The sequence below is a fragment of the Notamacropus eugenii genome, chromosome X (assembly GCF_028372415.1).
Source record: "Notamacropus eugenii isolate mMacEug1 chromosome X, mMacEug1.pri_v2, whole genome shotgun sequence".
Lineage (NCBI taxonomy): Eukaryota > Metazoa > Chordata > Mammalia > Diprotodontia > Macropodidae > Notamacropus > Notamacropus eugenii.
The window spans coordinates 60,761,159-60,775,252 of NC_092879.1; the positions used below are offsets into that span (position 1 = coordinate 60,761,159).

The 14,094-nt window shown below is 41.5% G+C and overlaps 1 protein-coding gene across 6 annotated transcripts in view; it reads right to left on the reverse strand.

Annotated features, from left to right (window-relative positions):
* Window positions 1–14,094, reverse strand: part of ATP11C (ATPase phospholipid transporting 11C) — a 214,468-nt gene that overhangs the window by 101,876 nt on the left and 98,498 nt on the right. For all 6 annotated transcript variants that reach the window (XR_011971071.1, XM_072626289.1, XM_072626290.1 and 3 more), the window contains exons 3-5: window positions 10,173–10,262; window positions 4,890–4,970; window positions 1,033–1,140 (exon numbers count right to left, since the gene is read on the reverse strand). Coding sequence is in view for 5 of the 6 variants with exons in the window: in XM_072626289.1 (XP_072482390.1) it covers window positions 1,033–1,140; window positions 4,890–4,970; window positions 10,173–10,262 (279 nt within the window). In the remaining variant the exon portion in view is untranslated. The remainder of the gene's footprint in view (window positions 1–1,032; window positions 1,141–4,889; window positions 4,971–10,172; window positions 10,263–14,094) is intronic.

Genomic DNA, 14,094 nt, shown 5'->3' on the forward strand with positions numbered 1-14,094 from the left:
TAGCAGAGGGTGGGGAAAATCATTGGAATATGACAGTAATGGATAAAAAGGGCCTTCACTAAAATATTAATTTTTTAAATGTTTTAAAAAGGGTAAAATCTCTGTTCTCAGGTAACTCCTTCCCATGGCTCCCTGTATTGCCTTCATCTTTAGGTTTATTTCAGAGGTCCACTATAACCTAGCCCATAAATACTGGAGTCCTCATATACCAATCATAAATTCAGCAGGAGTTGGGAGTATGTGGAAGGAATCTCCCATGAGCTCTAATTCATCTTAGGACATCTCTGAGCATCCCCAAACCAGGCCCAAATGATACTTATACCCATAAGTGTGCTGAAGTCAGTTAAAACAGGTTTATGAGAGCTGAGTGTTAAGTTTTCAGTATGAGCACTTCTGCTTTAGAAATTGGCAAATGCTACAAATTCAGGGTCTGATTATTTTGTTGCCAGTTTAGATTTAAGAAAATGGTGGAGAAAATGTTAAGAATGCAAATTAAACTGAAAAGTGTATCAGAACTGGTTGGGAAACATTTACTAGTAAATTACTGGAGTCAGGAGCACCTGAGTTCAAATTCAGCTTTAGACACTTCTCTCATCAACATTTATTTTTCTTTTTTTTCCTCTTCCTGTCATGTTTCCTCCCTCTCTTGATAGGTGGGGAGAAGGAAAGTGATTTCTATTAGTATTTGAGTTTTAAGCCTTCACAGTAAACAAATATATTCCTTTCTGAAAACAAAAAAAACAAAAAAAACCTCACCACTATATAATTATGGTGACCAACCTCATGAGGTTCCAGAGACAAGTAGGATAAAGTAGGATAAGTAGAGTCCTTTTGTGGCAACTATAGGTAAGGATACTGGCATTCCCTGGCAGAGGCAGGAACTGTGTGGATTTTAAGAGAAGGGTCACTGCGCTGGAGGGGAGGGGGAGAGCAGAGTGTATCTGGAAATGTCTGTGATGTGTGTTTTCTTTTTAAAGACATCAAGAAATCTTTAAAAATAAGGAAATCAATGAATGAAAATGGAAAAGTTACCTTGATGGCTTCACTCTCTTTCTTCACTCGTTTTGCTTTTTCAATAACGTAGACAATGCTTTTATTTACTTCTTTGTCAGCTCGGTGTCTAAGCCAGTCTTCATATCCCTAGATGCAAAAAACCCAACTCGCCAATCAGTCTCAGCGAATGAAGTAAAGACATTAGCAAATTCAGCCAGTCCCTTGCAAAATGAATCATCAAGCTCTCCAGTCACACCTTAGACATCACCCTCCCGGGGAATCTTGTCATCCAGGGAACATTCCAAAGATCCAAGACATCAGATAACACAAAGCAGAGGCACAATCAGGTTGGCCCTGATGGAAATAGCTTAATTGTTTTTAAATGGTCTGTCTTACCAAGATAAGTGGAAATGCATTGGAAACTCAAGCATATAAGGAAACGTGCGGTAGAATGTGATGTAGCTATCAAAAATGACAAGTGACTGTGCTGGCTTGATTTATGAAACTGTCTGTGGAGGAAAAAAACCCCGTGAAACACAAAAGAGCACATGCATAGCAGGACACAATGAAGAGCATACCAGACTTGGAGGCAGGAAGACCTGAGTTCGAATCCCACTTAGGGCACTAACCACCTGTGTGACCATGAGCAAGTGACCTGAATTCTCTAAGCTTCTGGCAACACTGAATTATGTGCTAAGTTAAAGAGGAGGGACCACCTGAATCGGTGGTATGAGCTGCCAACTCAGAGGCTAAAATCATAAAACCTTGACCTACTGACTCATACTAAACAAGACATTTTAGAAACATTACTTTGCTTGAGATAAATAATAATTCAGTGCCATTTGTAACACAAATGTTATTATCCCCATTTTCTAGATGGGGTAAATAAGGAATGAGAGGGGAAAAATGTGCCTAGGATTCCAGTGCTGTTGCTGTTCAGTCATTTTTCAGTCATGTCTGACTCTTCATGAACCCATTTGGAGTTTTGTTTTGTTTTGTTTTGTTTTTTTTGGCAAAGATACTGGAGTAATTTGCCATTTCCTTCTCCAGCTCATTTTATAGATAACAGAGTGAAGTGACTTGCCCAGGGTCACACAGCTAGCAAGTGTCTGAGGTCAGTTTTGAACTCAGGAAGAGGAAATTTCCTGACTTTAGTCAATTGCAAAATGGGGTGTGGGGGAGAGTTTAGATCCATCCCCCCTTACTCCAAATCTTGTCATCCTTTCACCATAACAGGCTTGGCCTGTAAAATGTGCTTTGGGCCCTTTTCATTCCCCCAGGACAGATTCTATAATCATAAGACTACAGATTTAGAGTTGAAGGGACCAGCTGGTCATAGGATCTCAAAGCTATAGCCAGAAGGGACCTCAGACAAGGAAACTGAGACTCAGGTTAAGTGCCTTCACTCATTTTCACAAACTAAGAGTAACCAGAAGAGTGTTTGCTTTCACTTTTTGCCTTTTATCTGGGAAGGAAGGAAGGAAGGAAGGAAGGAAGGAAGGAAGGAAGGAAGGAAGGAAGGAAGGAAGGAAGGAAGGAAGTTAGTTCAGAGCTGCTCCTGCCACTGGGGACCACAAAGGCATGATCTCTTGTCTCATTTGGCAGAAAGTGGCTTTTTACTGCAATGATCCCTGCTCACTTTCAAAGGCAGTTACCTGAAAAAAGTAATAAGGAAGGTGAACTCGTATATCTGAGAAACCCATGCTAGCCCAGATAATGGCCCATACGAACATGGAGGTAGTATGTTACATACATGGCCACTACATTACATATGTCGTCACTGTATTGGGGGTTTTTTGGTTTCTTAAATGCTTTTTTTGTTATAAAAGAGTGAAGGAAAAGGAGATGGCAAGAAAGAATAGATCAAGAAATGAATGTGATTTTTAAAAAGACTTAGAATAAAACTTATTAAAAAATAAAAGTTCCTAAGCATTTCTTTCTCTTCCTCCCAACCAACCCCTTTTTTTTCCCTGTAGGTTGTATTTAATCTCTTTCTCTTCCATTTGGCAATTCCAGACAAGGGCTCCAGAGGGTACAACTAGAGATGGCCATGAACTGACTAGGGGATGAATATTAATTGAGGGAAGATAAATCGGGAACGGCTTTTGAAAGCTATACACGGCTATTCTTGGAAATAATTCAGTGATGTTTAAGAAAAATCTTTGATAAATAAACTGTCATTAAATATGAATAAAAAAATCTTTGCAGTCCCAGGCGGCAGAGGAGGAAGGGGTAGACAGGGCAGGGCTGAGGGAAAACCATTCTTAAGGTCTTTATTTAGCAGCCAAAGACTTCATAAAATATTCCTGCCATACTTGATAGGCAAGAGGAGGGCAGAGAACCCCAAGAGAAAAAGGAGGGATCTGGGCTGCTCTGTGCTGGTTAACAGAGCTCAGAATAGTTGCCTTCCTTGGGTCTCTTTTTTAAGTGTCTCGATAAATCACTGTCAAACAGTATATTTTTTAATAAGCCGAGGACCCGAAACTGTCAAGGTATATTTGAAGAATTTCAAGTCCACTCATTCTCCCAATCCCCCCAAGTCAACATTCAGTTTGCAAAAGTCACTCCCAGAGGCAATGGAGGTTCCCCTCCCTGAGAGGAGAGTTCGAAGGCCAGATATCACCACCACTGACTGTGGCCAGTTCTCCATGAAGGATACAAATAACAGCTGACATTGGCTGGACCCCAGGGGAAACTAGGGGAGGACACAGATGGGAGTCGTTCAGGATAAGTAACCATGGACTGATGGCAATCATTGGAAGGAATGCTTACATTGGGGATGTAGCAAATCTCATGGAATATTCTGAGTAATAACTGACATGTATCATGTTGATAATGTGCTGTGTGTCCACTATGACATAAATTCTCACAACAGCCCTGGAAGTAAATTTTTAAAACATGTTTGGCTTTTCCCCCCATACCTGTGATTTCATTATGTTTTAATTCCCAGTGTAGAAACTACTATCTACAAGCAATGCAGATAAGAAATATCATCTAAAATTTGGAGTCTTAGAGAGTTGCCTGAGGTACTGAGAGATTAGTGACTTGGTCAAGTTCACACAACCACTTGACTTGAACTCCAGCCTTTGGGATTCCTAGGTTGGTCTTTGGTTCTGCTTGACCACACCTCTACTTTAGACAAGTCCTACTGGCATTATGATCCTCATTTTACAGATGAGGAAACCAAAAATGGTGAGAATTGATTTGTGCACAGTCACATGACTACTGAGTATCTGAGGTAGGATTTGAACCCAGGCTTCTTCAGACTCCCAAGTTCAGAATACTATGCAATATATCACACTGCCTTTCTAGGCCTAGCTACAGAAAGACCCATGCTTATTTAATCTTCATTCCCAGCTAAAGATGACAGAAAGGGATACAACCGAATAGTTGTTCTTCATTTGCAAAAAAGGAAGCAGGGTGGAATAGGGAATACGGGGCCAGGTTTGGAGTAAGGAAGACTCAAGTTCAAGTCTTAAATCTGATACATCCTGTCCATGTAACCCTGAAAAAGACCCTTAACATCTCTAGTGTTCTAAGTTTACAGATGGCATGCCAGGGTGGTCAAATTGCATTGGTGAAAGGAGTTTTCACACTAGGAATTCCCTACCCTGAAGTAATCACAGATTCAGATAAAACAAAAATTAAAGGAAGGCAGGAACAAGAAGGAAGATAATTAGCACCCAATGCAAGACCATTCTGGAGCTGGGGTTCATATTCAATAGGGCGATATTGGAAATGACAGGAGAGGATCAGAGAACTCTGGGCTGTGACTGGGAGGCAAGTCAGCTATAAGGAATCTAACATGCAAGGCAAACCTTCAATATGGGCCTCCCCTCATGGAGGGACACATGAGGTGTGGCACACGTAATCTATATGAAGAAGTGTTGGGTTACCTGTTTAATGGCAGTAACAGTTATCACGAAGAAAAGTGGGAGTCCACTGGTCACTGGGCTGGTTGGTGTATCTACCGTGACCTAAGCACAGAGAGAAATCCAGTTTAGAATAAAACAGAAACAAACTATAATTAATTGAAATGAGTATGGTTAAGTAAACTGCAGTCAGTCAACAAGCATTTATTAAGCACCTACTATGGGCCAAACTCTGGGCTTTGTGTTGGAGACACAAAGAAAGGCAAAAACACACAGTCCTTGGCCTAAAAGATTTCACATGCCAATTGGGGGATATAACACTCCATTTTCTCTTCCTAGGCCTCAGCTTCCACTTCTGTAAAATGAGGGGGGATTGGATTATATAGCTTCTGAGGTCCCTTCCCACTCTGAACCTACAATCCTATAGTCCTAATTTATATGTGTGGCCACCACAGCTTATATCCCGATCAGAAACATGTAGACCAAGCCCAGTTAATTTTCAAGGACTGAGGTGGAGATCAGTTTTCATTCAAACCAAAGCCAGTAGCTCTAACAGAGTCAAATCAAGTGGCGGGATAGCAATCTCAACCCCAGCACAGTCATTAGGCTTCTGCTTCAGGATTATAGTAGGCCGCTCCTCATGCATCAGAAGGCTGTGGGCAGGATACCGAGCCACCCACTGGCTTCAAGGATAATGAGACCTGCTTCCCACCCTCCTGAAGATTATTCATGCTTGGGAAATCACTGGAAGATGGCCGTTTTACTTTGTGGGACCTCAGCAATGGATAAAAGGCTGCAAAGTGTCTATGTTTCCTAGGGTAACAGAATACTGGGCTCCAATTAGGTCATTTTGTGTTTGCCAGGAAGCCCTCCAACTTTTATTTGGGGACAAGGTGTAAAAAAGTTACCTCAAATGGAAAGAGATCAATTTCTTTCACAGAATATGGAATGGTGGATAAAGTATTGGACTTAGACCCAGGAAGACCTGGGAACAAATTACAAGTAGGTCATATGTTAGCTGTATGAGTTTAGCATCTCCCTGAGCCTCAGCTTCCTTCTCTGTAAAGTGAGGAGGTTGGACTACCTGCCTCTGAGGTATCTTCCAGCTCTTGATTGAGGGTCTTATGAATCAGAGAAACCCAGAGTTGAAAGGGACTCTAGTCCAAAGCATGTCTGAACAAGGATTCCCCCTACAATGACTAGTCACGTTTATTCTTTGGACCTGTCCGGCTGATCTTGTAATGGTCACTTGGCTCACTAGGTCTCATTTTCAGGGAGATACCTGGGAGGGGGTTGTAGTGTAAATGTGCTTAAAGTCTTCTTACCTATAGGACTAGGAAATTGTGCATGATCACATACAGACCCCTAAAGCTCCCTAGGCCTGTTTCTCCTAACGTCACAGCAGGGAGTCTGACTTGAAAGCCTTTGAAAGTCTTGACATTTTTCATCCTAGGACCCTCTAAGGGATCTTGAACTGATCAATCCAGCTGTCCAAAACTCAGTTTTCTTTAGAGTAACATAAAAGGTTTGGATTCTGAGGCCTCTGAAGGACTTGCCACTTTTTGTCCTTGGACACTTGTGGGTGCACATAGAATGGTCATTCTGCTCTCTAGGCCTCAGTTTCAGGGAAAGTCCATGGAGGGGACTCTAGTGTAAATGTCCTTATGGTCCTCTTTCCTCTAGGCCTAGGAACCAGTAGGTGATCACATTCAGGTCCCTCAAGCTTCCTTGTCCTCATGTTCTCCTCCCACTGCCCAGAGTCACAGTAAGGAGATCTGTCTCTAAAGCCATTGAATGCCTTGGTATTTTTCATCCGAGGAGCTTGTCTATCCAGCTCTCTAGGACTCAGTTTCCTTTAGAGTCACATGAAGTGCTTGGTCCCTAAGGCCTCTGAAGGACTAGTAATGTTTATTCCTTGGATCCTTCTGACTGATCATACAATGGTCATTTGGCTCACTAGGACTCAGTTTCAGAAGATACCTGGGAGGGTTTTGTAGTCCAAATGGTCTTAAGGCCTTCTTACTTCTAGGTCTAGGAAATTGTCCTCGATCACATACATGTCCCTGAAGCTCCCTAGACCTCTGTTTCTCCTAAGGTCACACAGGGGGTCTGGCTCAAAAGCTCTTGATATCCTTGACATTTTTAATGCTCAGATATTATTAGTGGTCTTACACTGGGCTATCCATCTTTCTAGGACTCAGTTTCCTTTTGAATCACATAAAGTGTTTGGACTCTTAAGGCCTCTGAAGGACTTGTCAGATTTTGTCCTTGGACACTTGTGGGTGCACATACAATGTTCATTAGAAGCCCTAGGCCTCAGTTTCAGGCAGTGTCCATGGAGGGGCCTGTAGTGAAAATGCTTTTTATTTTCAATGCCCAAGCTCCACTTAATGGCTGGCTTAGAGTGATTATCAATAGTCAAGAATTTACATGTTGTGTTCATCCTTTGCTTTCAAAGAAGACTATGACATAAGACAAATGATGACATGACTTGCACGTGACTTTGTTTTGGTTGAGGGAGGGCTGTGCAAGGTCACCAGTCTCACTTTCCTCTCCTGAGCCATATAGATCCAGTGACCAGATATTCATCAGGATGACTGGAGACAGGCCAGGATGCAATGGGGGACCTTGGCCTTTTCAACTTGACTTAGATGGAGATAATACCCATTGAGTGAATAGACCTCTTTAAGAAGTAGTCAGGGAATGGCCCTTTTAATGAGTAAAAGAAAAAAATAACTAAATCATACTGGGAGGGAAGGAGAAAGTGTTACTATTGATAATCACTCTAAGCCAGCCATTAATTGGAGCTTGGGCATTGAAATGAAAAGTATTTTCAATGGAGACCCCTTCATGGACTCTCCCTGAAACTGAGGCCTAGAGTATCTAATGAACATTGTATGTGCACCCACAAGTATCTAAGGACAAAAAGTGACAAGTCCTTCAGAGGCCTTAAGACTCCAAACACTTTATGTGATTTGAAAGGAAACTGAGTCCTAGAAAGATGGATAGCCCAGTGTAAGATCACTAACAAGATCCAAGGATAAGACTCCCCTGCCCCTTGCTATTTCTGTCCAGTCAAAAGCAGGTTCCTTTAAGAACCCTCCAGAGCAAGGAATTCTTGGAACCTGGAGCAACCAGGCCAAATTTGCAGACTTTCTCTCCCAGATGGGGAAGGGGAGGGAATGCTGCCTGAAGGTTGGCTTTCCAGTTGACAATTCCCCAGGTTCAGGTATATGTGGACTCCCTGGGGGGCATCCTACATCCCTTCTGTCTCAGAAATACTAACAAGAATCTCACATTTTTAAAATGCATGTCCATGTCTGTGAGCATGCATGTATAGGTGGTTTTGCTTGACTTTTCTCCAAAATCACCAGGAAACTAGAGTCAGTATGTTTCACTCTGCTAACAACTATCGAGGGTGTTAAGTGCCTAAAGAGCCATTTGAAGGTCTCCTCAAATGTTAAAATTCCCCAGATGGCATTTTGGCCTTCCTGATGGTAATATTTTATATTTGTCACTGATATTCTCTACCCTCATGCCAAAGCACTTCTCCAATTCAATGAGCATTTATTTATGAAGCTCCTGCTGTATGCCAGGTGCACTGGGTTGGAGACACAAAAAAAATTAGAAGCAGATGAAGAAAAAGAAAAGGTGGGTGTAGACATACAGATATTAGCCCAGACCCATGATTTCACTGATGTACAGAACTCCCAGATGAGGAAAGCTCCCTCCACAAATGCAGGTTGGCATCTTCTCTATACTTGCTAACCTAGAACTCTGAAAAGTCAAGTGAATTGCCGATGGTGACAGTCAGTATCAGAGGTGAGATTTGAACCAGTCTTCTTGACTCTGAGGCTGGCTATACATGTATACACACACACACACACACACACACACACACACACACACACACACACACACACACACACACACACACACATACACACCTGAACCAAGGAGGAAAACAAAGAAATAAGAAAATTTTTTCAGTGGGTGTTATTTTTCCCTTTCTCTGATTTTCCTCCATGCTTGTGACTTTTCACTTATCCCATGTGATGAAACCCTAGGTATCCTCTCTCCACAAAACCAAGCATTTCCCTGCAGTTACCCCACAACTTGAGGGTAGGAGATAGTGTCACCAGCTGCTTCCTGAGCATGTGTTACCTTAGATGCTCACTGATGAAACCTTGGCTCTTAACCACTCAAGAAAGTCCAGAGACAATGAAAAATGAGCATCTCAACCCACTTGCCCAAAGTAAATGTATATCCCCCTGATGGGATCTGAAAAGGCCACAATTTCAGCAAATAAAAGGACTCACTACAGTGGACAGAATATTCAGACTTTCTTTAAAACATAGTTCCTTTGGTTGGATACAAGGAAAGGAGTCTTAATATGGCCTTTAGGGTCCATGACTGGATTAAGAGAGCTCTAATAATGTTCACTGTTTTAGACTTTAACAAATCATGACTGATCAGAGAAATCTCAAGAGTTACATAAACGTGGATATACACACACACACACACACATGTTTCTGGCCATTCCACTGGCCACAGTGGTCTTATTAGGGGTCTTCGTGTATGGAAAAAAATTTCAAACATGTGGCTCTTGTGTACTCTAGCTTTCAAATCTGGGAGGATTTATTCTGAAGCAGACCAGGCACATTCTAAGATGACATATTACATCTAACCAATGACTTTAATAATTGAAGAAGACCTCAATATCTATAATTGAGGACAATAGGCCAAACTATAAGCATGGATGGGGGTAAAGAAAGGTCAAAATAACTATGTGAACCAATGTCAATTCCCTAATGGACACAGTTGTGAAATTCTACCCTTTGTTAAGCCTTTTATAAAAAACTACTAAGATATAAGAAGATACGAATATCTCTATAAGGCAGTTAGGTGGTACAGCGGATAGAGCACTGGGCCTGGAGTCAGAAAGGCCTGTGTTCAAATTAGACCCCAGACACTTACTAGCTATATGACCTTGGAAAAGTCACTTAACCTCTGTATGCCTCAGTTTCCTCATCTGCAAAGTGATGAGTTTGAACTTAATGATCTCTAAGATCCTTTCAGCTCTAAGACTATGATCTTATATGAGAGAAATACGTAAATGACCACAAATGTCTACTTCCTCTTACAAACATTATGCATATCAGCAACAAGTCCAAAATCCTCCTTTACCAAGCTTCATTTTTAAATAAAACTAAATAAAAGCTTTTAATTACCAATCATGGAAAGAATAATGCATTACTTGAAGTAGCCATGACTTTAAATTGGGATTTATACTTATCTGGGCCTTACCTGGACGAGGAAAATGATCAGGAAATAAAAGTTTGCAATTCTTCGAAACTGTTCAAAAAGATTCTTTGGAAGAAAATTCCAAATCGTGTACTGAAGGAAAAGAAGGAAGAAAAAGATTATTAACCAAAAGGAAGCTTTGTTAAATTCCTAATACTAAAGACCAAAATCGTCATGAAATCACATTTTACTGAGTCCTTTTATCTCAAAACCACATTAAGATTCGTAACTTGGACAAATCTATCAGGATTCACATGAGGAGGTATATAGGCATATGGATGCAGAGCTTTAACTAGGGTTGGGGCGATTGGGGCATTGTCCCAGAACAATAACATTTATAGGGTACCCATAACACCATTCCAGGGTGTGTTTCCTTCCCCTCCCACCTTTATTCATCCCTAACAGTGCCTAGTCCTTCAGTAGAACAGAAACCTCAGGATGTCCTGGTACATGCTTCTTCTTCCCCCACCCCACTTACCCCCTTTGCCCCAAGCACAAAAGTTCTTAGCCACAGTTCTGTATTAATCCAGTTGAATTGGTTAAATGCTCTTTATTATTATGAACTTAATCATTAACAAACACAAACATTTCAATATACAAAGAAGACCAAAAGGCTTAAATAAGAAAGCGAATTTTTGTGGAGTTGTGACTTGGTCCAGCCAGTCAGTGGGAAAAGTAATTTTGAATGAGGCCCCAAAAGTCACTCTTGAACCCCACAAGACCACTCCTAGGCCCATCCCAAAGAGATCAAAGAAAGAAGAAGAAAATTCACATGCAAATTATTTACAGTAGTCCTTCTGGGGACAGCAATGACCTAGAAACAAAATAGCTCCCCACCAGGGAGCACATGAATGAACAAATTATAGTATGTAAGGATGAACATAATACGATGACTGTACCACAAGATATAATGCATGTGACAGATTCAGAGAAATCTAGAAGATACACACAAAGCAGAAGTTTTTCTAGACTTTGTCCTGATGCTATGTTCCCAAATAGCAGCCATGGTAAATTAAGTCCATCACTGACTCATTCTCCATGTTTAGCCAATCCCTGGGAAGGTAAGAGTCATCTCAGGCACTGTAGTTTTCTAACGTTTTTGTTGGTCACTCATCTGCTTCCCAAATCCTTGATAGCCCTCGCCAAGGTTCTATCCTTGGCCCACAGTTGCTCTTTATACAGGATATCCCAAAAGTCTTTTAAGTATTAAATGGAATTAAGTTTAGCAAAAAGTTTTTAATAGCTTCAAACTGCACTAAGACTTTGGGGATGTACTATGTCTACTATCTTGGTGACTCATGTCTCACCCTGCCCATAATTTCGACAGTCACTTCCATGCAGATGTCTCCTAAATCCATATTCCCAGTCAAGTCTGACTTTTCTTCTGAAGCTCCATACACACATCTTCGAATGTTCCCAGTATATTTTCACTCAGATGTTAAGATCATTCTTGATAAGGATGATGAGGCTAAGCCCAGGGAAATTCCCAGCCCACCCTGATATAGCATCACCTAATCTTTCTAGTCTGAGCTTATGTTACTTATCTCCATGAACTCAACCCTCCCAGTAAACCTGGACTACTTGCCATCGACCTAACATGCCCTGTACTTTCCGAACTCCATGCCTTTGGCCAAAGCCATTTCATATGCCTAGAATCTTTCCCCTTCCTAATTTGATCATGAAATTGTGAGATACCTTTTAAAGTCTAACTCCAATGTCACCTTCTCCATGAAGCCTGTGCTGGTCCCTGTCAGGTCAGTAACAGACTTCTCTCATTTTATGACTCTCTGGTGCATTTACATAGCACTGTATGTTATAGCTATCTGTGTTTATGTAGTGCCCATTTCTCACAGTCTAAGTATGTATGTGATCCATATATGCTGACCCATATTAATCTCTATACCACCAACATAGAGTCTCCCTTATAGCCTAAGGAGAATTTCAGGAGTATGCCATACTGGATTGGAGGGATCTATCAGAGCCTGGCTAGGAGGTACAGAGAGGCAACAGCTTAGCCAGGAATATTAGCTTGGTCTATTCCACTGTCTACAAGGAGCTGTCGCTCCACAAGCCTGGAGTTGGACAGACAACAGGACCATCACTGAAATTTACCTATATCCAAGTCAGCCTCAAAGAACTATCCAATGAAGAAGTTACCTTTTCCTAATGCCTTGGTAAAAGACCCAGCACTGAGAACAGAAGGCGATGATTATTAACCAAAAAGGCCGCAGTTACACTCGGATGGATGTCACTTAAAACGGAAGCTGTATAACAGGAGAACATTCTAATCCAATCAGGTAAGTGGATTTGAAAACCAGAGGACAGATGGTGATACAGTATATGGGCAATTACTGCTGATCTGGCCACAACGTGTTCGTGGGTAGCACATTAAAGACAAAGCCAAGCAAACAACAAGGATCAGCCTTAAACATGCCTTTTAAGGTACAGTCCACCTATAGTCACTTGAAAGCTGACATCTTCCAAGTTGCCCCTAATAGGACCTCTACAGTTGCTCAGGATTCCTTGTATGTATTTTCTAGTCAGGTTGAACCCCCAAAATATGGTAACAATTCAGTATTTGGCTGTGTTAACTGTTGATTCTCAACCAAGTAAATTTTTACCCGGCTGAATATTAGGTTGTTTGAATTCTCTCTGGGGGGCCCTGAGTATATCAAAAGGAGAGATTTTATTTCATCTAACCAACCACCACATTGCAAATAATCTCTTCTGACCAAATTTTATTCCGTTGGTTTAACCCTATAAGAGATACTGAGTCCCACAGTTGAAAAAGGACCTCAGAAGCCTCCTAGTTGCAGCCATCTCTACCCAAGAACTCCTTCTCCAATGCCTCCAGTCTATTTGATGACCTAGAGCAAGAGGGGAGCCACTCTGTTCCAAAATCCATTCCACTTTGGTGAAACTCTCATTGTTACAAAGTTGGTCCTTGCACCCAGTGATAGAATGGATAATATGTAGGGAAAGGCAGAAAAACATCTAAATCCTGAGCACAGTGGGGCCAAGACAAACACGTCTAATTCCTCTTACATGGGAATGTTGTTTCTTTTTCCCTCCCCCTCCTCAGCCCCACCCCAATCTTCCTTTTTCCAGGCCAAACCCCACTCAGTTTGGCCAAGAGACCTTTAGATGGCTTGGTCACCAGTCCCACAACCATCCTGCTCAGCTTGTCCTGGAAATGTCAATGTCCTTCCTCACATATAAGGCAACTTCAGTAGCACCTCCAGGAAGCTTTCCCAGATGACTCAGACTCCCAGTTTCTGTGTGTGTGTGTGTGTGTGTGTGTGTGTGTGTGTGTGTGTGTCTCACTCTGTCTGTCTGTCTGTCTGTCTCTCTCCCTCCCTCCCTCCCTGGAACATCTTGAACTTACTATAAACAACATGATTAGCACGCCTTCTTCTACAATGTCTTGTTCTCTAATTGCCTGCACTTGATCCTGATAATGGAAATGAACAGAGGCTGCTGGAAGGACATGCCAGAATCAAACAGGTGCAGCAGGACAATCACTGCTAACTTATTCTTGAGCTGGGTGACATGGATCTTTCTTTTCTCCCCAATTCAATTGCAAGGACAGGGAACATTGTCTTACATTTCTATTTTACTCTGTACTTGCAGTACAGAGTACAAGAAGAATGTTGAATAAATACTTCCTTCTTGACAGAACTGGCATTGACATACAAATAAGAAAAGCTTTTCCAAATTTAAAGAAAACAGTTCTGACCATTTCAATAAGATCTGTTTGTGCCCAGTTTGACATGAAGACATAGGATTATGGAATAAGAACTAGAAGGGAACTTAGAAACTGATTACCTAGTCTTAGACGCTAGGTGTTGAAATAGATACAGGCCTGGATTCAGGAAGACCTGAGTTCAAATCTGGTCTCAGACACATACTAGCTGTATCTGAGCAA